Source organism: Zalophus californianus, chromosome 9 (genome assembly GCF_009762305.2).
Source record: "Zalophus californianus isolate mZalCal1 chromosome 9, mZalCal1.pri.v2, whole genome shotgun sequence".
In the NCBI taxonomy this organism is placed as follows: Eukaryota; Metazoa; Chordata; class Mammalia; order Carnivora; family Otariidae; genus Zalophus; species Zalophus californianus.
In genome coordinates, this window is record NC_045603.1 from 14,786,845 (window position 1) to 14,812,029 (window position 25,185).

At 45.1% G+C, this 25,185-nt stretch overlaps 2 protein-coding genes across 5 annotated transcripts in view; one reads left to right on the plus strand and one right to left on the minus strand.

Annotated features, from left to right (window-relative positions):
* Positions 1 to 25,185, minus strand: part of FBXO7 (F-box protein 7) — a 75,698-nt gene that overhangs the window by 46,736 nt on the left and 3,777 nt on the right. The window lies entirely within an intron of this gene.
* The window catches only part of BPIFC (BPI fold containing family C), a 41,916-nt gene that overhangs the window by 14,387 nt on the left and 2,344 nt on the right, over positions 1 to 25,185 (plus strand). For all 3 annotated transcript variants that reach the window (XM_027592464.2, XM_027592466.2, XM_027592465.2), the window contains exons 5-15: positions 1,351 to 1,479; positions 2,666 to 2,821; positions 2,949 to 3,012; positions 5,188 to 5,248; positions 8,600 to 8,691; positions 9,820 to 9,996; positions 11,161 to 11,214; positions 12,195 to 12,365; positions 13,025 to 13,092; positions 22,118 to 22,160; positions 25,073 to 25,136. In XM_027592464.2, coding sequence (XP_027448265.1) covers positions 1,351 to 1,479; positions 2,666 to 2,821; positions 2,949 to 3,012; positions 5,188 to 5,248; positions 8,600 to 8,691; positions 9,820 to 9,996; positions 11,161 to 11,214; positions 12,195 to 12,365; positions 13,025 to 13,092; positions 22,118 to 22,160; positions 25,073 to 25,136 — 1,079 coding nt within the window. The remainder of the gene's footprint in view (positions 1 to 1,350; positions 1,480 to 2,665; positions 2,822 to 2,948; positions 3,013 to 5,187; positions 5,249 to 8,599; positions 8,692 to 9,819; positions 9,997 to 11,160; positions 11,215 to 12,194; positions 12,366 to 13,024; positions 13,093 to 22,117; positions 22,161 to 25,072; positions 25,137 to 25,185) is intronic.

Here is a 25,185-nt window from a genome sequence, read left to right on the forward strand (position 1 = left end):
AATACAAGGAATGCATTAGACCTATATGTATCAAACTGAAAATATTTCTAAGATCTGTTAAATGAACCTCTACCATCTTCTTCCCACAGTGGGACTCAGGATGTATGACAAAAACATGTAGGAAAGGATGCAAAATAGAAGAAATAGTAAATAAGCATTTGTTATCAGCTATCACATTTACGTTTTACGTTTTTCTTAATCTTAGTTCATAACAATGCCTTTCTCCCGTGCCACAGTTATACGCAGGTGATCTCATTTTGTCTTCTCAACCTGCCCATGAGTAACCCTCCCTTTGAGCGACTGAAAGAGGTTAAGTATCATACCCAAGGTTGCATGGCTAGCACAAAACTCAGCTCTAAGTCAAGTGCCCCTTGCACAATACATGAAGTGGCATAGCCTACTGGCTAAGAACACAGTCTGAAGACAGATTGAGGAGGGCTCCAGGTCTGGTTCTACCACTTATATATGACTTCAACCACGTTCCTTATCTTCTCATCTATGAATTGCAGATTGCAAAACCAGCAACAACCTCATGGGATTATTGTGAGGATTAAAATGATCTAATGCATGTAAAGTGCTCACCACAGTGCCTGGCAGGGAGTAATCACTCAATACATGAGCCATCTACCTATAAGAATTACAGGCAGCCCATTGCCTCCTACCTACCTGTTGACAGCTCAGATAATCCTAGGGGAAATTAATACTCTAAGTTTCTAAAGTAGGGAAGATACTGTCCACATAGCGGGCATCTGAGAATAGAAGGAAGGTACCCTTGCGATTGTCCCAATGATGGGGGGAGGGGCACTGCTGGCATTTAGTGGTACATACCACCAGGTACCCTGCAATGTGTGTAGCAGCCCTGTACACAAAACAGTTGTCATATCCAAAATACTAATATCCGCCCCCCCCCCATTGAGAAGCACTGGAACAGCTGAAGGGAAAAATCATGATGGCAGTGTTGTACCTCATACTGTCTTTAATGAAACTAGAAAAATTGATTATTTTCAAATCTGTTTCTATACTTGCTCATTTCCCCCTCAATCAGACACCAAGGGGTTCTTGGTAAGGGTTAAAGGGGCATTAGAAGGCAGTGCCCGGAGGTGCCTGGGTGGCTCAGTCAGTTAAGCGTCCGACTCCTGATCTCAGCTCAGGTCTTGATCTCAGGGTCGTGAGTTCAAAAAAAAAAAAAAAAAAGGCAGTGCCCAGAGGCAGCACCTCAGACCTGAGGTTCCTTCCTCCACAGGAATTCACAGCTGCCTTCGGGAGTTCCACAAACCTCCTTTCTGATTTTGCCTTACTTAGAGATGTGCTAGAAGACATGTGCTAACCTCTCTGTTTCTTGTTTTACAGCATAAAAATCAATGCCTTTTCATTTCCAAATACGTCATTAGCCTTTGTGCCTGGGGTGGGAATCAAGGCCCTGACCAACCACGGCACTGCCAACATCAGCACCGACTGGGAAATCAAGTCTCCGCTCTTGTGAGTATTCCACTCAGTGCTGTCTGCGGCTCTTCTGGGGAGAAATGGAACCAAAATTGAAAGTCCATAAATTTGCTGATGTTTTTGACATTAGGCTTCTTTCCCTCAGCCACTAACAGTCTTTCTCGAGAGTACTTTTTTCCAGGAGAGATTTAAATCAGGATATCTCTGCTGGGGGGTGGGCAGGAGGGGGGAGGAGGGCTGAAAAGCATCCTTCCCTTAAAGGCAGAGCAAAATGTCATTTAAGATTTCCTAAGAGCTGGAAGTCCCTGACTGTTGGAGGAACCGACAGGTGCTCAACATTTTAGACCTTCAGTGAGTCACTGTATGATCTTGGGCCATTCCACATACTTCCCCATCCTCAGGGGCAACTGATAGGAAATGGGCCTTCCTACCTCACAAGGAGATTAGAGGATAATAGTCAGTTGGAGCCCAATTCTCTCCCTACCAAAAGGCTTTTGCACCCTCCTAGAGAAATGAGGGATCAAATTCAAGTCACACTTACAGACCACCTACTACGTGCAAGTCACTGTCCTCGGTGTAAAGTTTAGGTCTGCCTCAGTTGGTTCCCCAGAAGGCACATCCACTCATCCACTTGGTCATTCAACAACCATTTATTGAGTGCCAGCCAAGTACCATTTATCCCCATCTCAAGAACTCCAGACCTGTACACTGTAGAGAAATGATATATTCTCCCATAAATAACACAGATTCAGGTATTCATTTCTTTGCTGACTCATCAGCCACAATTAAGTGCTTACACTATGTGCTCATCCTGGGGGTGTGGAGACAAACAACACACAGTCCAGTACCCAAAGAGTTCACAGACTGCATCTAAGTGTCCCGTCCCCATCTGTGCCCATCCTAAATAAGGCTACCCCATGTTCTCTCTCCACATAAGCATCATATATGATTGGTGCTTAATACATGCTCAGCCACTATGGGGGCCAGAGCACTCAGGATAAAAATGCTAAGCTAAAGCTGTCACCTAGCCACATACTCATTGCTTCATTTGTCTGGTAAACGCTCAGCACCTACTCTGTTCCTAACCTCTTGTTGGTGCCAGAAATCCAGAGGTGACAGAGTTCCTGCCCTCCAGGAGCTTAGAGGCTGTGGGTAGTCAGAGAAATGATCCATCTCAACCCTGCCCAGGCCTCAGTAACCTTGCACTTTTTCCTCTCAACAGTGAAGATGCAGGTGGAGCTGATCTGTTTCTCTCTGGGGTCTACTTCACCGGTATCGTTGTCCTGGCCCGGAATGACTTTGGTCACCCGATCCTGAAGCTCCAACGCTGTTACGCCCAAGTGAGCCACGCCCATGTGTCATTTTCCGGAGAACTCAGGTGAGTGGTAGCGCCACGCTGGGCAGTTGCTGGTCTGGGGCTGGATTCTCCGGCAGGGCCTGAGGAGGTTCACGACTGGCAGATACAGTTCCTGAATAAGCCCGTTTCTTTCTCTTTTTTCCCTCAGTGTCCTGTACAACTCCTTTGCTGAGCCCATGGAGAAACCCATTTTAAAGAACTTAAATGAAATGGTAAGTCTTTAGAAGTGACGCAACCACAGTAAACGTCAGCTGTCTGTTTTAACCCCATTTTGGTCTCACGACTGGTCTCAGCAGTTCTGCCATGCTTTCCCTAGTTCTTAGTCAATAAACATTTATTGAGCACCTGTTGTATGCTAGGCATCATCCAAGGCACTTTCACACACATTATCCTTTGCAACTTACTAAGTTTTGCAAGTGCCTACCCTGTGCCAAACATTGTGCTAAGTGCTGGGGACGCAGAGATGAATGAAAGAGCATTCCCTACCTCAAGTGCTCAGCACAGGATGGGCAAACAACCAACAAGAGTTTATTGCGTACCTACTGCATGCCCAGCACGAGGCTGCAGGCTGTTGGGGATATAAAATAGGAATAAACTTATTATCTTTTTAGGGAAACCCAACTCAGGCTTGTGGAACAATAACTGAATGAGTATTTGAATTTAATGCATAATTACAGGATCATTAGACTGAACCGAAGGGGTTGAGAGAAATGGAAAGATTCAATCCAAAGGGCCTGAAATAACCCAAAAGGGATATTTTTTAGAGGATGTAGGACCTGAACTGGGCCTTGAAGTATAAATACGATTTTGATAGGTAAGAAATGGGGGAGAAGAAAGGATGTTTCCAGAAACAGTATAAGTTAAGATAGCTTCCAAAGTTACAAGTGTCTCAATTCCAGAAATCAGCGTTTGAGGAAGGGGAGAGATGGATTTGGCTGTGTGCCCTCTTTCCAGTCCAGGCCAGACCATCGCTGGATGCCTTACCCATATCTGGGGGGGGGGGGGACAGGAGAAAGATGAGGAGGAGTGGGAATGAAAGGGCAAGAACAGTATCTGGAAGCCTCCGTCCCCCTCATGCTTGGCAGGCAGTAGGTGCTTGAGGAACGTCAGTGAGGAAATCAACACGCAAACACACTCAGCAGCTTGTCCGAGAAGGTTGCCCGGCTGGTCGGGGGACTGCAAGGCTGCACGGGCTTTCTCCATCCTCACCTGGCAGGTGCTGAGGGCCAGTGCACCTGCGTGTCAGAGGATGACAGGGAAAGCACTGTCGGCTCGGGGGCCCCACACTCGCCATCGCTCCGCTGCTGGAAACCAGGCGTGGTTCTCTGGGCTCTGACAGGAAGCCACTAGCTAAGTTTGCTGGGAGTGTGTATAGAACTAAGAGACCGTGGACGCTTTGCTTCGAGTATTCCCTCTATGCCACGGGAAAACAGAAAAGAGTGCTCAGACCACAACTATCTATGCTAAGTCCTGGTTATGTGACTCCTGGCAACTCGCTAAAGTTCTCTAAGCTTCAGTTTTCCCATCAGTGAAGGGGGGACAGTGGTGCCCACCTCTCAGCACCGTCGTGAGACCAAAATGGGGTTAAAACAGACAGCTGACGTTTACTGAATGCTTGCTCTGCGCAGGCAATTTTACATGGATTACTTCTATTTCTACTCACAACAACATGATGAAGTGGGTACAGTTCTCTTCCTCATGTTGCAAATGAGGAAACTGAGAACAGAGTACGAGTCACGTGCCAAGTCAACCCGAGGCGGCCAGGATCCCAAGCCTCTGCTAGTAACCGCCACGCCGAGTGCTTAGCACACGCCTGGCACACGGCGGCCCACCCACATCGGCATGCCTCCTCCTTCCTACAGACAAGCTCGAGTCCAAGTCAAGGTTGCTTTTCTAACTCCGAAAGGGGTTCTACTCTAAACAGATGCCTGACTACTGGACGCTCAAGGCAGCCGAGTGGGAGAGCGAAGGCCCGGCTTGCACCTCCTCCAGCAGAGCATGGTGCCACTACAGAGGAGGCGGGAGGCAGTCGTGTCCCCAGCCGGCAAAGGCCCAGCAGCGGGTCCTCAGGGGTGACCACACCAGATGCACCGGGCACGTGTCCTGTCACACCACAGAAAGAGAAGCCGAGGGCTCATTCTTTCATGGGGCTAACTGGGTGTAGTCCCGGTTGCCCTGAAGTTTAGCCAGCATTCAATGACACACCACCCATACGTATAGAACATGGGGGCCCATAGGCATCGACAAATTTCAGATAAAGTCCTGGTGACCAAAGGCAGAATGGCTCCTAACCAGAAGGCCTTTGTTTGCAGGGTCTAGGCCCCTAAATAGAGGTTTCAAGTGCAATGTGATAACCTGCAATTTTTTGAAATTCTTTTTATGGCCAGCTCTGTCCCATTATCATGAGTGAGGTGGAAGCCCTGAATGCCAATCTCAGCATGCTAGAAGGTGAGTCCTAGAACTGCCCCTTCAGGATGGTTCTCTTCCCGCCTTCGAACTCTGGTGCTCTCTAGGTTTGCTTTTCAATGTGAGGTAGCCCAGCTCTTCTGCTGGCTCTACTCTCTGCAAACTAGAGCCATGGGAAACATCAGCTCTGGTACTAAATCTATCCTCTTCGGGATGATTCATGCTAATCTCAAGCAAGTTAGCCCCTTCCTGCCCCTGTTCTAACCCCTTCAGTGGCTCCTTGCTGCCTCAGGATCAAGCCCAAATGCTTTCTCATGGACTACAAGACCTGCCCGCCATGCTCTGGCTCAACTCACCTCTCTTGGCCTCATCTGGCACTTTTCCCTGCCCCAGCAGTGAAACTGCTTCTGCTGGCCTCACACCCCTTGCTTGGCTCATGCTGCCCTCCCTGCCTAGAAGAGCTTCCCCTCTCCTCCACCCATTTATTCATTTAATAGATACTTACTGAATACCTATTTCTTCACCAGCACTGTGCTAAGCCCTGAAGGGTCCAGTCCCTTCCACTCCCTACCCCTGAGCCATGCCTTGTCCTGTCCACTCCTCATTATCTTTTAAGACTCAGGTCAGGCATAGTCTCATCCAGGAAGTCTTACCTCATAGTCTGCACCCCAAAGTTTTGCCTCCTCTGTGCTCACCTGATACTTTGAATGTCTCTCTCTCTTCCCATTCCATGCATTCATTCACCTAAGGTGTGCTGACAACCTGTAAGAGGCTTGGTGCTGGGAATGCAGCAGTAAGCCCAGGAGACAGAAATCTCTGCCTTCATGGGACTAGTCAGAGGAGACAGACAGCAAGCAAGATAATAAGTAAAATCTGTGATACTGATGTGATAAGTGGTAAGAAGAAAGATAAAGTAGAGAAGAAGCTGGGGAGGTGTTTCTGTTAAAAAAGGATGGCCAGGAAAGGCACCACTGAGCAGGTGACATTCCAGTAAGAACTTGAATGGAATAGGGCGAGGGGCACTCCTAGATCTGGACGAAGAACGCTCCAGGTACAGGAAACCGCAAGCTCAGAGGCCCATGTGGGAACATGCCAAGTATATTGGAGGGACTATGAGGAGGGCTTCCTGGGAGCAGAGGGTGTGAGGGGGAAGGCAGGCGGAGATGAGGTCAGGGAGGAGGAAAGCAACGGTCAGATCTTCAGGGCTCTGCAGGTCAATACGAAGGCTGGCTCTTAGTCTGAGAAGAGAAGTCTTCAGAGAGTTCTGAGCAAGGCTTGCATGATCTGACTTACGTTGTAAGGAGATCAGTCTGGCTTCCATCCATTAATAATAGACTGAAAGGGGGCAAGGGTAGAAGCAGGGAGACCACATAAGAGGCTACTGCAATGACCTGTGTGAGCAAGTGATGGCAGTTGGCCTGGATGGAGTGATGGAGATGGCAAGACATGCTCAGGTTCTGGATGGACCTTGAAGGGAGAGACAGTGTTATTTGCTGACACACTGAATGTGGGTCATGAAGGAAATCTAGGATGACTCCAGGTTTTCACCAGAGCAACTAGAAAGTTGGAAGAATGGAATTACCACTTACCAAGATGAGGAAGACTGTAAGACTGTAGAAGAACCATCAGGAGCTCAGTTTTAGACCTACTCTTATTACACTGTATTATAATTTCCTGTTCATATGTCTGATTCTTCCTTCAGGCTGTGAGTCCCACAAGCACAGGGCCTTGGACTCTGTCCCCAGCACCAGGCACAGTGCCTAACCCACACTAGGTGAATGAATATTGGGTCAATGAAGGGTTGCACAGTGCCCGGACAAGTGGATTGGGCTGGGTATAGATAGATGAAAAAAGAACAGATTGGGGAGGTAGGGAAAGAGAAAGACGTAGTAAGGAAAGAACTGGTCAAGGACTCCTGAGTTCTAGGTTGTCATGGGCAAGTTTCTCTACCTGTGGGAGCCTCCCTCACTCACCTATAAAACGGGCGCAGTCCTGCTCCCCTCACAGCGTGGTGATGGGATCTGTTCAAACTGAATTTGAAAGCATTTTAAAAACTATAGTGACATGGGGCAGTATCGTTCCCTCACCTGGGCAAGTCCCTTCATCTCTTCTTGTTTCTTATCACCATCTGTGGAATAACCCAAGCATGGCGTGCAAGAGGAGAAGGTGTGCTACTCAGATGCTTTGCTCTGGAAGAGGGGGGAGGTCTTCATATCACAGAACACATGGTGCTGGTCGAGAAAGCAGCTTTCCCAGGCCGGGTCGGACTCCTGAGCCACTGCACCCCTGCATGTACAACCTGCCTCAGACTCTGAAATCATGCTTCCTGCCAACCCTGTCTACTGTCCCCCGGGCCCCTGGCCTCCTGCTGTGTTCTGAAAAGAATTGAATTAATAGACTGTGCATGAGAATTTTCTTGGCCTATTTAACTTAGGGAATTTTATTCCTGTCTGTCTCTCTCAACATTTCTTTCTAAAAATTATTTCTGGGGCGCCTGGGTGGCTCAATTGTTAAGCATCTGCCTTCGGCTCAGGTCATGATCTCAGGGTCCTGGGATTGATCCCCACGTTGGGCTCCTTGCTTGGTGGGAAGCCTGCTACTCCCTCTCCCACTCCCCCTGCTTGTGTTCCCTCTCTCGCTGTGTCTCTCTCTGTCAAATAAATAAATAAAATCTTTAAAAATAAATAAAAAATAAAAACTATTTCTAATTACAACAGTAATACATACTCATTGTAAAAAATTAAAACTCTAGGGGCTCCTGGGTGACTCAGTTGGTTAAGCGACTGCCTTCGGCTCAGGTCATGATCCTGGAGTCCCGGGATCGAGTCCCGTATCGGGCTCCCTGCTCAGCGGGGAGTCTGCTTCTCCCTCTGACCCTCTCCCCTCTCATGTGCTCTCTCTCTCTCATTCTCTCTCTCAAATAAATAAATAAAATCTTTAAAAATAAATAAATAAAACAAATAAAATCTTTAAAAAAAATTAAAACTCTAACTATATAGAAGGCTATAACATAGAACTTGAAAGTGTGTCATTACACCAACCTAATATATGTAGTTTAATATTAATATGTGAGTTTTGTTTGTCTAATTTTCTTTTTAAAAAAGTAGATATGAATTGTGTTTGTGTGTGTGTTTGTCTATACATAAAAGGCTATACAACAAAAGGTTATTGATGTTTCCCTCAGTATAATGTGATTAAGAAGGGTTTTTAATTTCTTCTTTTGACTTATCTACTTATCCCGGGTTTTGAAAAGTGTATTATTTATAAAATAAGAGTAATTGTTATTTTAAATAACAGAGAATTAAATTATATTTCTCTGCATAGATAATAGTCAGAAGCTATACTATGCCTTTAATAAATATAAATTTTCATTTTTATTTGTTTGTTATTTAGTTTTAACCAAGATTGACAACTATACTCTGCTGGATTATTCCCTAATCAGTTCTCCAGAAATCACTGAGAATTATATGGAGCTGAATTTGAAGGTAACTTTATCATCACCAAATTCTCATCCTGGCTATCAACAGTCAGTATTCGAAGAACAAATATTAGATGCAGAAGGAAATCACTACATACCCTTCAAATAATTTAATGTCCTTTCAAGCAATTCCCTCATGCTTATACTCTTTCAAAAGACCCTTCAACATTTTCTTGATTGGTAAAGGATGGTTTGGATTTGCCCAACATATGACTGCCTTCCTCAAGGAAAGTATCATGATAACTGTGTCTCTGGGGATAGGTCTGAGGCTAAGAGGTAGCATGGCTCTGCATGTATTAGAACTTAACACATCAGTAGATTGTACATATCGATACTCCTGTTCCTGTCAGATTAGCCAGTTTAACGGAGGGCTGTTGACCTCGGTCAGGGCCATTTTCACATGAAAATGGTGTTCACTAATTCTGGAAAAGAGATTAATTGTCTTTACGTTTAGTTTTGCCCCAAAGTTATTATCATTGTTTTTTTATTGACTTATATTTCTTTTTTTTAAAGAAGATTTTATTTATTTATTTATTTGAAAGAGAGAATGTACATGAGCTGTGGAGTGGGGGTGCAGAGGGTGAGAGAGAGAAGCAGACTTCCCGCTGAGCAGGGAGCCCACTGCAGGGCTCAATCCCAGGACTCTGGAAACATGACCCGAGCCAAAGGCAGACACTTAACCTACTGAGCCACCCAGGTGTCCCTGACTTATATTTCAATCACTTAGAGTCTTTCAAATCAGTTAAATATTACTCAAGACACCATTTTGTAATAACACCCTCTAGTGACTGAGAGCAACACAGATGCTCAGCCGCCACAGAATTTGAAGATCAAGGGTTTGGCATCTCTACATGGCACCTTGGGAACTATGCAGAGCTGTGTGTCCAGTTAAAATGCACCTGCCTTCTGAGAAGTTACACCCCAGGGTGGACAGACACGTCTACATATGCTCAAGAACTCATCAGAGCTGCAAAACCATAGTCCCTGGTCAAGGAGTCAGAAGGCCCTGTCGTCTTTTAATCCCTCCTGAGTTTCTGGATTCTATTTTCCTGATTCTGACATGAGCAGATCCACCTACGTAGTGCTGAACACCCATGTCCTGACCTGATACACCGATCTTTCTGTTTTCCCACAGGGCGTATTCTACCCACTGGACAACCTCACAGACCCCCCCTTCTTGCCAGTTCCTTTTGCGCTGCCAGAACGCCATGACTCTATGCTCTATGTTGGAATCTCCGAGTTTTTCTTTAAATCTGCATCCTTTGCTTACTTTACATCTGGGGCCTTTAACGTCACTCTCTCTCTGAAAGAGGTGAGGAGAATTCATGGATGGAACAATCAGCACCAGCATTTAGTCTTATTATAAGTAGCCCATTATGGGAATTTTATGTCATAGTTTCTATTTGCTGGGCCTTTTTAGACTATCAACCCTAGCAGGACATGAATAAAGGAATTGTGAACTGAATGCTATTATTAGCTGGGGAGTTGTTGGGTCTCTGGGTCTGCTAATTTCAGTTGTATAGGATACTGGGCCACTGTTCTAGATTGATCTTAAATAATGCCAAGACTTCCCTCCACCACTTATGACCTGTGACTTTGGGCATCTTCAATTTATTTAACTTCTCTGTGCCAGAATGTCATCATTTAGAAAATGAGGATAATAATTCCATACTCATGAGGTCAATATGGACATTAGAGAGGTTTAAATATATGTAAACCATTCAGAGCAATGCCTAGCACAGAGTAAGTGTTAAGTGTTGCTTATTATCATTATTACTATTATTATGCCTTGTGTTATGCCAACACAAATATTTCTCCTGTTGGTAATTGCAACTGATTTATCTACAATGACCAGTAATAGGACACATACTCACGGATTCTGTTGCCATGCCCCTCCCTTTTATGATGAGAACACTCTCTCCAGCCAGTCAACCAACAACTTTTATTAAGCATCCCCTACTAATCTTTTCGTTCAATGGATCTTAATTATACAAGTGGTTATAAAACGTAGGTTCAAAATACTAGGTGTGACAGCACCAGCTACCATAGACTGCCGAGAATTAGAAAGTTCTAGCTTCAGATTTGGAAACCATTCATCTGTGAAGATAAATTACTTAAGCATCCCTTGTCTCAGTAATCTCTGAAAAGGTGGGCAATAATGCAAGACTTATTGTTAACCACTGTAGGATGGTTACACATGGATCAAACATGTACGACATACACAGTATTGCTAGGGTTAAAAGGCACTTACTAAAAAGGAAGGTATTTCCTGTGTGACCTTGGGCAAGTTACTTTACTTCTCTGGGCCTCAGATTTCTTATGGTTGGGCTATAAAATGATAGGCCACCTTTAAACCCTAATTGTTTGTTGGTGTAACAACTTCATGATTCATAAAAATATAAGGAAAGCTAGGTTTTCCCTGAAAAGAGAACCCAGGTAAAAATCTTACAGTGACATGATGGTCTTGATTTTCCAGATTTCCAGCCATTTGGTTCAAAACTCTCAAGGCCTTGGCAACGTGCTCTCCCGGGTGAGTACTGAGGGTTTGACTCCTTGATAGTGTACCTGGATTCATTGCAATTACTTCTGGAAGAGTTGTGGGTTTTTTCTGTTCCTTTTTGGTCCAAACCTGAGTCCATCTTTCCATTCTAAAGAGATTTGCTTTCTTTTTTTTTTTTTAAGATTTATGTATTTTAGAGAGAGAGAGCAGGGGGTAGGGATAGAGGGAGAGGGAGAGAGAGTCTTAAGCAGACTCCGCGATGAGCACCAGCCTGATGTAGGGCTTGATCTCACCACCCTGAGATCACAACCTAAGCCAAAACCAAGAGTCGGACACCCAACCGTGCCACCCAGGGCCCCAAGATTTTTTTTCTTTTAATAAAATAGCCACAAATATTTACTAAACAAGTTACTATTAAAGGCATTGTAAGTTTACAAAATAAATCAACTGTCCCTTCCCTAAGGTTCCACCACATATTTGAAATAATAAGCTTCAATGGGACATGGGGGAATAGTGCCTATGTTTGTGCCTTTAGTGAAGCAACTATTAATGTCATGCCTTCACAGCACCTGAATATTGGACAGTGTCCCGAAAGGCTCAGGTTTGCTCTTGAGGACAGAGAGATGCTCACTGAGCATCCTGGTTTTAGAGCAAGGATCTAGAGTCAGACAGACCTAGATTTGAATCCCAGTTCCTCAATGTATTCACCTGGAAGTGAAGGAAATTATTTAACCAAAGGACTCACTGTCTTCAGCTGTGAAATGGGGATTCTGATAGAACCCACCCACAGGGATTTTGTGAAGATTAAACCAGATAATTCGGATACGTTCAGTGAATGTCAGCTGTTGTTATTATTTGTCTTGTGTGTGGTGATGGTGTTAAAATTGCCAGAGCTTTGTTTCTATTCTGACTGCATGATGTAAGGTTTAATCACCCAGGCCACCCCAAATGTGTGATTTCCCTCATCAACTCACCTCCCTGGTCTCCACTTCTTTCCCTGAACATCACAGATTGCAGAGATCTACATCTTGTCCCAGCCCTTCATGGTACGGGTCATGGCAACAGAGCCCCCTGTGATCAGCTTGCAGCCGGGTAACTTCACCCTGGACATCCCTGCCTCCATGGTGCTCCTTGCCCAGACCGAGAACTCGACTGCTGAAGCCATCGTGTCCATGGACTTTGTAAGGCCTGCGGGGGCAGGAGGGCACCCTGTGGACACCAGTCCTGTTCCCACAGCGGGCCACTGGCTAGCAGTGCTCAGCTCAGTGTCTGGGGGTGTGAGGTCTGATTCGCCAATTAGTGGTGAGGACGGGGTGAGACTGGGGTGGGGGCAGTATGGGAGGCCAGTGCTCATACCCTCTACGTGGTAAAATAGCTCTCCCCCTCCTCCCTTTCCTGTGTGCCCTTCCCTTGGCTGCATGTACATTGATAGCTGACTTTCTATTTTTTTTCCCCAAAATAAGTCGGTCAGAATGGGAATTCAAGGTTATTTGAGCAGATGAAGGCCAAATGCAACCCAATGGAAAGGGATTAATATAGTGAGTCTAAGCGAAATACACACACACACATACACACACATGTACACATACACACACACACACAGAGTACATGGAGAAGAGAGATTAGGAAAAAAATAGAAAAATAATTTCAGGGAGATCCTTAAAAAGTCTTTATAGTTTCCCTACCTGCGAGAGAGCATATTCAGAGCTATTTCTTTCCAGTATCTCTAACAATGAGAGGGAAAGTGGAGCTTATGGTATTTCCAGTATAAGAAATTATATCTGTGGCCAAAACAGACAGATTCACTCCACTTAGTAACGAATGCTTTTGTTGTCTGCAGGTTGCTAGTACCAGTGTTGGCCTGGTTATTTTGGGACAAAGACTGGTCTGCTCATTATCTCTGAACAGGTAAGTTTAACTGATTTGGCTGTTGAAACCCTTAGCAATAAGTGATTCAGCAGACCATAAGACAAAGCGAATATTAACAGAACAGGGGAAGTTACCATTGGATAGAACATGAATCACTTAGGTACTCCTCCTGTAATGATCCAGATGATTTCAAAGTATGGGCTTCACTAAAAGCTGTGTGGTGGAGCCTTTCTTTTGTCCTCCCATTAGATAATGTTCGGATAAAATGGGCAGCCAAATAAGTGTAAACATAATTCTGTAACAAATTCACATTCTAATGGTACCGTAATATAAATTAAAGATCCTCCTCAACAACTTCCGGGAAGCATGCTCTTGAGGAAAGAGCATGAAACTTTGAGGTCGAGGAACAAAGTGTCAAATCCCTGGTCACTGGTTCCCAGTCTGGGAACCTCTTTGTGCCTCAGTCTCCTTGCGTGTAAAATACTGAGGTTGGACTGGGTCATCTCTGAGGTACCTGCAGGCTCACTCTGACCCCATTACTAGAACACAGAGTTTAACAAAACCATGCCCCTTGGCCTCATTGGCTCTCCAGTGAATGCCGTGCACTGTTAAAGGGATCAGGGAGGTCACGTAGGTAGACTTTCCGACAGTAATTGCCATTGAGAAGAACCGTCTGCAAACCCCGTTTTCCTCGGCCCTGTGAGGCCGAAAGTTGAAGCCATGAATCAAACTACCTGGAGGATGATATTCAGAATGACCAGATGGCCCAGAGGAAACCCACAGAAGGAGGAAGAAAGGCTATTAAAAGGCCGGAGAAAGCAGAGTCTGGGAAGGACAGGAAACCAACAGAGGGGAAAAGTAAGTCATCACCCTAAGTCAGCCGAACGGTTAGGAAGACTATTGCAGAAACATGGAAGGTGCTTTCAATAAAATGATACTAAATGGGACAAACAGAATGCAAAACTGCATAAACACAGTAGGCAGCTGCAAAATATCTTTCCCTCTGGACGAGGGAGGGACACAGCTGAAGAGCACCGTGAGGATATGGGATTGAGTGCGTTTTTCTCCTTACAATTTTCTTTGTAACTATATTGTTTTCCCAATAAAAGGAACGACAACAAAAAAGGTAGTATGGTTTCCCAGAGGGGAAAGATTTCAAGAAGGCTTTATTTCGTTTTCCCCAGCTCTGCAACACAGGACTGATTTCTCCATTAGTCTCAGCAGGTACAGAGCCTAGAGACCACGGATACTTTAGGGACCCATGAAAGCGTTGTAATATATTTTGAAATAAGAATTAAAAAGTGAATACGATCCAGGCGGGATTGTACTTATCTTTATAACAACACAGTCTTCAAATATAATTTATAATATTTCTTTATGGAGGAAGGACTCCCAGAGGCAAAAATGGGCCCCTGAAGTCATAATGTGGCCCAACCTCCACAAGGTCAAGGCTGAGGAAACTCTGAATCTTGATGGGTCATCTTGGAGAGGATAGTTTTGTTTTGTTTTGTTTTAAAGATTTTATTTATTTATTTGAGAGAGAGAGAGAGAGTGAGAGACAGAGAGCACGAGAGGGAAGAGGGTCAGAGGGAGAAGCAGACTCCCCGCTGAGCAGGGAGCCCTGTGTGGGACTCGATCCCGGGATTCCAGGATCATGACCTGAGCTGAAGGCAGTCGCTTAACCAACTGAGCCACCCAGGCGCCCCGAAGAGGATAGTTTTGATAATTGAGAGGATGGAAGCCAGAAGGCGGGGGGCGGGGGGGGGGGCGTGGAATGGAAGCCAGAGGGCAGGAAGAGGGGCTGAGGGTGACAGGTGAGGGATAGGCAGCATCAGAGCGAGGCCAGAAGGGAAAGGAGAGAATTTGCAATGCAGTTTGCCTGAGCAGCCTCTCCGGAAGCACTGGTGAGCCCTCTATCTGCAGCTGATCGGAAAGGGGGGCTGGAAATCTGGAGGGATGGCGGAGAAGCGGGGCAGGGCCGCTGATGGAGGCAGCAAGCTCTTGAGAAGGGAGAAACCCCATGTGCACTTGAGCAGGGCTCTGGTTTACTGGCAGGATGCAAGGAAGGATTTAATAAGGGTGGGGCTTCAGGCTTGTGACCGCCTGGTAGGAAAGACCTTAAGGAGCGGAGAGATCAGGTTCACCTCTCTGCTTAAGTCGGGCAGACTCTTCTCTCCAGCGATTCTCCTGGGAAGAAACTGCACGTTCAGAGGGCGTTAGGTTTATTTATGGGAGTAACCGCAAAAACGATTGCAACCTGCTCAATTCACATCACCCAAAGAAATGTGTGGATCCATTCTCCGGCTGCCTACAGCCCACAAGCATGCTTTGACTCCTGCCTTCCTGGAGTCTCCTTTAGATTCTCATGCTGGGGAGGCTTCCTGAGGCCTTAGTGGGGTCTGAGCAGGACCGGCTACCTAACTCGCAAGCCCCACTGCAAAATGAAAATGCGGAGCGCCTTGTTCAAAATCTTATGAAGAATTTCAAGATGGAGACAGCAGGGCATTAAGCCAAGCATGGGCCCTTCTGAGCAAGGCCATGTCCCACTGCACAGGTCACCTGCATGGAGTCTGGTGTGGCTCCTTCTGGCGGTGCTATGGCGGACCTCGGGCAGTAGGAGGATGGGGGGCCAGGCGGATGGGCCAAGCAACACTCAGTCCCAAGGCGGCCCATGCGAGACTGCAGAAGAGCAGCGCTGTGCCAAAGGAATGGCAGCCCCGCCTCCCACATGACTGCCCCAGCTGGTGCCTCCACTCCTGGTTCCGCAAGTGCTGCTTTTCCAGATGGACAGCCTGCTTTGGTCTTGGGTGAGGTCAGAGAGAGACACGGCGCGGAGAGGTGTAAAGGGAGGTGGAGATCAGTGAAGCATCCCTGAGAAAACCTTGGGAAAGAAGGTCTCCAAATTAGGCTCCCAGAATACTAACCCCCTCCCCCCAAAACACCTTTCTAAACATCCCCTGCCTGAATGTGTCTCTTTCTGGAGCTGCTCATGGCTGGCTACACAGACAGGAGATGTAGAAATCAAGGTGAATCCAGCGTGGTGAGTTTAAAGAGGCAGTGAGATCACAGGCTTTAGAGTCAGGACTAGCTGGTTCAGATCCCCGCCCTGCCATTCATTAGCTGTGGGGTCTCAGGCAAGTTACTTAACCTCTCTCGGCCTCCATTTCCTTCTCTATAAAATGAGGCTATAATACAACCCACTTCAGGGGTAATTGTAAGGAATACATGAGTTAATATATGCAAAGTGCATGATAAGTGTTCAAGAAGGTTGACTATGGCTATTATTTAAAATTTGGGGCTGGCCTTATCCAGGGGAAGAAGGTATTCAATTATACAAGATCATTTCAAGAGTTCCCCTATACAGAAAAACCCTGTTCAGGAAACACCTCATTCCCCTGTGTCCCGCTCCATGATGGCTATTAGAGAAATTGCCTTTTGTTCTACTATTTATGACTACTTTATTATTGAGCCTTTGGTGTCTTCTGGTCCTGTGCCAAGAACTTCACATATATTACTTCATTTAAAGCGCACAACCCTGTATCTCCAGGACCTGGCACGATCTTCAGTCAATGTCTGTAGCTGGAGTGAATAGACCTGGAGGTAGCTTATTATCCCTGTTTTACGGTTTATAGAGAGGTCAAATAACCTGCTCCCATCACAGAGCTATTGAATGGCAGAGCCAGAACTTGAACCTGGGTGAGTTTTCACAGCCTTGAGTGCTCACTTAGGACATTATACTGCCTTTGTTGTGGAACACAGCCAAGACTTAGAAGATTTAGACAGTAAACACGCTTGCCCAGAAGAGGAAACCCATGAGCGTGGAGTCACATGAAATTAAAGCAGGCAGCATGTCCTTTCTTAATGTGAAGATTTGATAGAAGAAGAGAAGCCACGGGCAGAGGATGACCTGCAGGGGAAAAAGCACACAGCCCTTTCCACACAGCTGCCTTGAGAAATGGAGGGAAGGAAAAAAGAAAGAAAGCAGAAGCAGGGAGTACGGGTAATCAATGTGACCTCTGTGAGTATGTCTAATTAAGAGCACAACCCCATAGTCAGGCATATCTGATTTTGGATTCCACCTCTGTCGTTTGCTAGCTGTGTGACCCTGGGCAAGTCAACCAACCTCTCTAAACCTCAGTTTCCTCAGCAGCAAAACAGAGCACCTATCCACAGAGCTGTTGTATGGGTAGACGAGGTAAGGTCTGGTTACTACCAGCAATAGAGTTTCATTCTCGTTCCCTCTTCTGGGCTCAGATTTTAACCAAATAAGAGGGAGAAATTGATCCCAAGAAACATGACAAGTCAGGATGGCCTTAAAAGCCTTGGAGTTGGCCCTCAAAGTCATAAACCAGATTCATACTGGTCCATCTACAATTGCGACTTTTGTTCTAAACACAGTTCTATTGGGAGGTAACCCCAGTGCAGGTTGATCCACATAGTAGACATTTCCGAGACCAAATTAAACAACACTTTCCCTTTTTTGGTCACCATACAGATGACTAAATTCTAGCCCTTTTTCTTAATTGCATGCAAAGTTCAAGGCAATCAAATATACAGTATTGTTGGACCATTTAGAACTTTGGAACAACTTTGACATTGCCATGAGTGAGGCATTGGACACTCCCAAACTGCACCCCACACCAGTAACATCAGTGTGTGCGCGTGCGCGCACACACGCACACACGCGCGCGCGCGCACACACACACACACCCTACAACCCCACCCAGGCAACACCGTCAGAGAATGCAAAGAAAGCTGGCTGCAAGCAGAATCACCACCCAACTCTACTCCTCACAGCTTGGACAGATAAGCATTTCCCAATGTGAGCCATCTGGAGAGAAACCCAGAAAGGAAAATAGGCCTGGGAAGACTGGTCTCAGTTTCTGTCAGAACAGTGCTTTAGACAGGCCGTCAGAGCCTGGGCTTAGCACCTGGGCTGACCACCATCTCCGCCCTCCCTCTGAGCTACTGTGGAAGCCAGGGCAGAGGAATGCCATGGTGTGAGGCCCCCATCAGAGGAGGAAGCCCCAAATGACTTCTTCCCCTTCTCCCTGACTTGTTGGGGGAATTTCCAGACTGCAGAAGGCAATGAAGATAAAACACTGGGGAACTCTTCCTCATCAAGAGGGTCCTTTAATATTGGAATGGGCTCAACACATTCCTCACATGAAAACCTTTCATCATTGGGGGCACCTGGGTGACACAGTTGATTAGGCGTCTGACGCTCTTGGTTTTGGCTCTGGTCCTGACCTCATGGTTGTGAGATCGAGCCCGACATCAGGCTCCACACTCAGCGTGGCATCTGCTTGGGATTTTCTCTCCCTCTGCCCCTCCTGCTCATTCTCGCTCTAAAATTCTCTCTCTTAAAAAAAAAAAAAAAAAAGCCTTTCATCGTGGATTAAATGCACAGCCTGGGGTTGTCAAGCTATTTGACTACCTTCCAAGCAAGCCAATCTTACCTCTCATAGCTCCCTAAAATGAACATTCTGCTTTAGACTGGCTCCCTCTCAAAGTGACCCCAATTCCAATAAACACTTCCCCACCCATCCTTTACTCATTTATCCATAATCCATTCAATGAGAATTTCTTGAGCACCTATTATGTGCTCTATACTGTTTTTGATGCAGATAGTAGAGAGAAAGGCAATGGTTTCTACCTTCCAGGTCCAGAGCCTGGTAAGAGAAACACTCAGATTAAAAGGCAAAAACCGGGTGCTAAGGGAAATGGTGGAGTGCTTCTCTCAAAGGGCAGTTTATCCCCTCCCATATCTTACACACACACACACACCTACCTCCATCCCACGCTGGTTTCTTCACCTTTTCATACATTCTTAGAATTCCTGCAGCAAGTCAGTGTAAACCCACAAAGGAGTACTGAAGACATGCTACTTTGTATTGTTCTCCAACTCCTTCCTATACTGACAGCTTGTCTGTCCATCATAAATGTGGTTATAACTAAAGTTCTTCACATTGCTTAGAGCATTACTGGGCATAGAAGGGGCACCTAGGAAACCTCTCGGCCTGCCCATCTTTTCTCCATACTGCAGCCAGAGTGATCCTTACAAAACAGATATCATCTCCCTTTTTAGAAACCTTCCATAGATTCCTTGCTCTTAAGATAAATATAAAAATTTTGACATAGCCCGAGAAACCCAGCCTGGTCCACCACTGTCTGCCTCTCGAGCATCGTCTTGCTGCTCTCTTCCTGGCCTCTATTCCCTCCCCAGGGCCTTTGCAGCCTCTGCCAGACCCTTCCCTCTTCCTTCCCCAATTTGCCTTTTTAATCTCACTTACCCTTCATAGGTCAGCTCAAGGACGTATTTCCCTTCCTCGGAAACCTTCCTGCACCTGCCAGTCTAGATCAGGTTCCTCTCTTATTTACCTCCATGAACTTTTCCTTTCCTTCAGCTCACTTATCTCAATCTGTCATTGAACCATCACCAGTGGGCTTATTTGATTAATGTGTGCCTCCCTTCACGAGGCTTTAATCTCCATGTGAGCCATGGCTGTGTTTGGTTTCACTCACAGTTGTGATCTCCAGCACCTGTTGCAGGGCTGCCATGCATTAGGTGTTCGATAAGTATCTGCTGGACAGATAACTGAATGAATACGAAGTGCCTAAATGTGCCATGCTCTGGACTCAGTCAAGTTCATAAGTCAGAGGGCAAAGAGATAAACAATTACTATGCAGTATTGAGTGCAAGGTGTGATTTTCAATGTCTGCTATGGCCACAGGGTTAGAAGAGTGAGTGGCACTGTGAGTGACCGTGCCTTGGTCCACTTGAACTTCATTATTGCCGTATTTGTTATATTGACCCAGATCATGACCCCACCATCATTTGACATGATTAAGTGTTTGTACTTTTGTTCTGGTTTTCAATCAGGGCAGTAAACCTTCTCCAAAACTTTTTAAATAAGCTAACTCTTATATGTCTGCACGGTAGGGCTACTTGAGCTCCCTTTCTCCCCAACAACCCTGTGGTTCTGTAATAAAATTAGTTCCTAGTAGTTGTGTTTTAAGAAACAGGTTAGGGGCTCCCTTTGAGGATGAAAGTCAAAAGACAACTCGGTCGTCACCTAGTGGTCAGAGTTGTGCTTGCGTGTTTTTCAGAACAAGGACCTTGAGTTTGCTCTTTGCTCCACCTGGATTTGCAAACTGGCGTAGGTTACCCATCTTTAATAAAAGGCAGTGTGGCCAAGGGGAAGAATCCCCCTCCCATTTCTCCAGCAGTACCTTCAAGTGTTTGTTCAATTGCTCAGCTTACTTCCCTTAAAGATACCCTAAGGATTCTGGTCCTCACATTCCACTGAGCTCAGTTTGAGCCACAGTGCTACCAATGCCATCTCTGACCCTTGTCAGGTTTAACTGTCTTTCTGGTTTTTACTCTTATGTTTGCTTATTATCAGCCAATATCATATATTAACATGATCAATATCATGATTGGCTGATAATAAGCAAACTTATCTCTTCTATTAATATCTACCTGCTCCTTAAACGTAATAATAGAAAGGTGCTTGGAAGAGGTAACACCTGAGTTAAATCTTAAACAGTTAAAAGAAGTTAACCAGTCAACAAGACAGGGGAGGGGCAATTTCAGAAAGAGGGAACAGCATGAGCAAAAAGCATGGAGGCCAGAAGTATCATGGAGTATGCAAGGAAATACTTTACAGTTGTTTTAAGATCTTTATGACCACTCTAATTTTGGAGAATCCAGCCCCAAATATATTGCATATATTCAAAGGCATTCCACATTAAATATAATTTAAATTTAACCATGAGTGGAGTTGAGTTAAAGTGAATAGTCACCATAATGTTACTTGTTGTGGGCATGTGTTAATTTTAATTTTTCAGGAGTTTTTTGTTATGTGTTTTGAAGCCAATACATTTTTTTAACCTCAGATATATAGTGCCTGATTAATAAAACAGCATAGTGGTGCCCAGGTGGCTCAGTCGGTTAAGTGTCCAACTCTTGATCTCAGCTCAGGTCTTGATCTCAAGGTCGTGAGTTCAAGTCCCACACTGGGCTATGGGCTAGGTGTGGAGCCTACCTAGGAAAATAAAATAATAAACAAATAAATAAAACAGCATAGCACTAAGGAGTTCACGGTTCTTGAGTATAAATTCAAGGTAGAGAATGAAAAGAAGTGAGAGTAAACAGGCAACTGGACACCAGAATACAGAAAGGCTTGTGCACCATGTAAGTGACTTGGACTCAGGCCGTTAAAGAATTTTGAAGAGGAGTGTGTCCTCATCAGACATGCTTGTCATATAGCTCACTCTGGGAATGGTGTAGAAGACGGATTGGAGAAGACCAAGACTGGAGACCAAGACTGGAGACAGGGAGAGCCATTAGAAGGCTGGTGCAGAAGTAAGGCTCTACACCCGGGCAAAAGTGAGCCATGGAAGGCTAAGGGGGAAAGCAAGGTGAGGCAAGATCCTACAGTGGAAGGGAGGTTTGGGATGGACATCAAGAGATCTGAGTTTTGGTCCTAAATCTGCCGTTAATTGGACCTCAGTTTCCCCATCTGTGAAAAGAAGGGATCCTCCCTGTTGATTACTACTGCTTCATCTTAACTATCACTATGTATGAAAAATCAAGTGTGTATTCTGGGAGTTCAGACCAAGAAGACCTGCAGACTAATTCTCCCATCCAAGTACTAAGCAAGCCCCATCCTGCTTAGCTCCAGAGATCAGATGAGACCGGGCACATTCAGGGTGGTATGGCTGGAGACCGAAACTGTTTCTTAAGAAACAGAATCTTAAGAATCTTAAGGATTCTTCTGCATTCGAGTTCCCAACAGTAAGTCCCATATAGGAAATGCACTTGGGGAACCCATCCTGGTTACAAATCCAAGGCTTCTGCTAGGAAGCTCTGGTTCTTAAGCCGCAAATATCGAGGGAAAGATGTACTAGAATTATATCCTTACCAGGCTGTGTGGTTTTTTAAAATAGTGGCTTATGGATCTTTAAAAAAAAATCCCCTTTCCTTTCTGTTGAAATGGTTGTTTTTAAATCTTCCATCCTTTAAACTTTTCCTGTTGACGTTTGTTGTTTTTTGTTTCAGATTCCGCCTCTCTTTGCCAGAGTCCAATCGCAGCAATATTGAGGTAGGAATCCAAGCTCTCAGAGTTCCCTGTCAAGGGAAAAATGATAATTTTCCTATATAGGAGATGGATGACTGTTTTCTAAGCCTCTAAATACTTGGTTTCCCCATGAGTGTAGGTTTTAACTTTAAAATTCCTTGTGTAGCTGCCTGTCCACCAACCCCATAACTTTTAAACAGGACAGGAACTCTCCAATTCACTTTTATCTATTTAGAAAGACTTTTAAAAGAATTTTTTTTTTAAACTTAAGATCTATGTAATATTGGCATTTTCAGGGAGATTTTCAGGGAGATTTCATTTTTTGGATAAAATAATCTTTGAGAATTAAATATAAGGCCCAGACTCCCAAAGGATGAGGCTATCTGCAAATTATTAGGCCATGACTAAGTTTGCCCTTGAAAGCCTTTCTAGCCATCTCCTAAAATCGCATCAAGGCTGGTTGTGCAGATACATTTTGGGGGGCCCCAGCCGGGTGACCTCCTGATGGGAAGAGTCTATCCTGACTTGGATATACTTGGAAACAAACCCCTCCCCCCAAACTGCAGGAAGATCAGCCAAATCACTACTTGGTGTCCCTACCCTGTGGCACTTATATTCCAGAACAGTGGTTCTCACCAGTTTTGGCCCCCAGGGACATTTGGCAATGTCTGAAGATATTTGTTGTTGTCACAATCTGGGGGAGTGCTATATAGGCACTTAGTGGGTAGAGACCAAGGATGCTGCTGACCGTCCCACAGTGCACAGGACAACCCCCACAGCAAAGAAGGATCCATCCCAAAATGTCAATAGTGCCACCGTTGGGCACTCCTATTCTAGAGTGTGTGTGTGTGTGTGTGTGTGTGTGTGTGTCTGAGTGTGCATGTGTGTATGGATGTATGTGGCAGACAACAAGCAAATATATATTGTATGCTGAAAAATATTATAGAGAAAGATAAATCAGAGCAAGAGAATGGGCAGTGCAAGTAGGGATGGAGCTGGCCGTTCCAGCCTTGGGGTTGTTGAGACAATTAGCTGGGATCATATATGAAATTCATTTAGCATATTGGATACATGGTAGGTATTAAATAAACGATGGCCATTGTTTTTATAAAAATTAATTTCAGTTATTGCCACCTCTATGTCAAGGGGCAGATAGCATAATGGTTACATACACAAACTCTAAGGCCAAGCTGCAGAAGTAAACTCCCACTTACTGGCTGGATGGCCTCGGTCAGGGCATTTGACCTCTCACAGAGCAGTCCTGAGACATGGTACTGAATTGATCACCGTGTTCGACAGAAGCAACTATTAAGAGAGGAATAGATCTGAGGAAAATAGCAAAGACACCCAGGAATTTATCCAGGAGAACAAACAAGATGTTTGTTTCTTTGTTTAATTTTATAGGAACATCCTGATTTTCAGGTTGGGAAGATTGGAAGCCAGTGGCATTAGTCTCAACAAGCTGGAAAATAAGTTACATCTTTCATGCCAGATATTGAAATTTAAAATATCCGTAGTGTCTCATGCACGGTGGGTTAGCACCTCCATGGCATAGCCATTTGGTAGATGACAGAGTATAATCAATGAGAATGCACAGCTGACTTTCTCACAAATAATATTTCCTGAACCTAGAGGAGGCGAAATGAGTCCAAGTCTTCCAGGAAGACTGAAAGAAACTGCTTAGTATCAACAACAGAGTGTGCTAATAATGACATTTCTGGGGGAGAGAAAATGACAGTGGTATATACTGGGCATTTTACATAATATTAACATGTTTAATCCTGAGACCAACTCTATGACATTAGTGCTGTTATCTTCATTTTACAGTAGAGGAAATGGAGGCACAGAGATTAAAGAGCTTTCCCAACATCACAGAAGTGGTAAAAACAAGAGCTAAACCTAGGAAGTCGGCTTCAGAGCCCTCCTTACTAAGCAGCAAATCTTGCTAAGCATGTAGGATATTCAAAATATATTCATTGAGTGAACTGATGTTCATCATAGTCCATTTATTTTTTTAAATATTTATTTATTAGAGAGAGAGAGTGCGTGTAGCGGGGAGGAGCAGAGGGAGAGAGAGAATCTCCAGCAGAGTCTGCACTGAGCGAGAAGCCTGGCCCCACTGATCCCATGACCCTGAGATCATGACCCCGAGATCGTGAGCAAGCCAAAACCAAGAGTCGGGTGCTCAACTGACTGAGCCACCCAGGCACCCCATAGTCCATTTGTTTTTGTTTGTTTGTTTGTTTTTAGTCCATTTGTTTTGTTTTTTTAATTTTTTTATTGTTACGTTAATCACCATACATTACATCATTAGTTTGTGATGTAGTGTTCCATGACTCATTGTTTGTGCATAACACCCAGTGCTCCACGCAGAACGTGCCCTCTTTAATACCCATCACCAGGCTAACCCATCGCCCCACCCCCCTGCCCAGTCCATTTGTTTTCAATACCGAATCTTCCCAGGAACTAACACTTTGCTAAGATTTAACAACTACTGTAATTTATTCTGGGTAAATCGGATGTTCTGGTGATACTGTCAACTATAGCGCATCATATAATGCGAAGGACCTCCATTAAGGAAAGACTACTAATTGGGATACTTAGTAATTGTTTAGATCGTCTTACTTGGTAGATACCTAAGCTGCCATGTTTGCTGCCACCATGTGGTCCCTCTGCATTTGTTGTCACCATGATCCAGCCTCCAGGGAGCAGAAACGTCCCTCCTCCTCAAGGAGGAAAAAAGATTGGGAAACCGTATAATAGGGTTTCCCGCAAAATAGCTTTCATTGTCTGGAAAGCTAGATTATCTCCGTGGGGAGATTCTAATTATCACCGTCTGTCGTGATAAGGTCTGGGAAGGTGCATGTTCAGACCAGGCATGGTACTTTCAAAATGCCCTGTCGTGGCAACTGACTTAGTATCCCCTTTCATTTTAGGTCTTGAGATTTGAGAACATTCTGTCCTCTCTCCTCCACTTTGGAATCCTCCCACTGGCCAACGGTAAGGGATTCTTGGGAAACATGTGACTCTGACATATGCTAAACGTTGG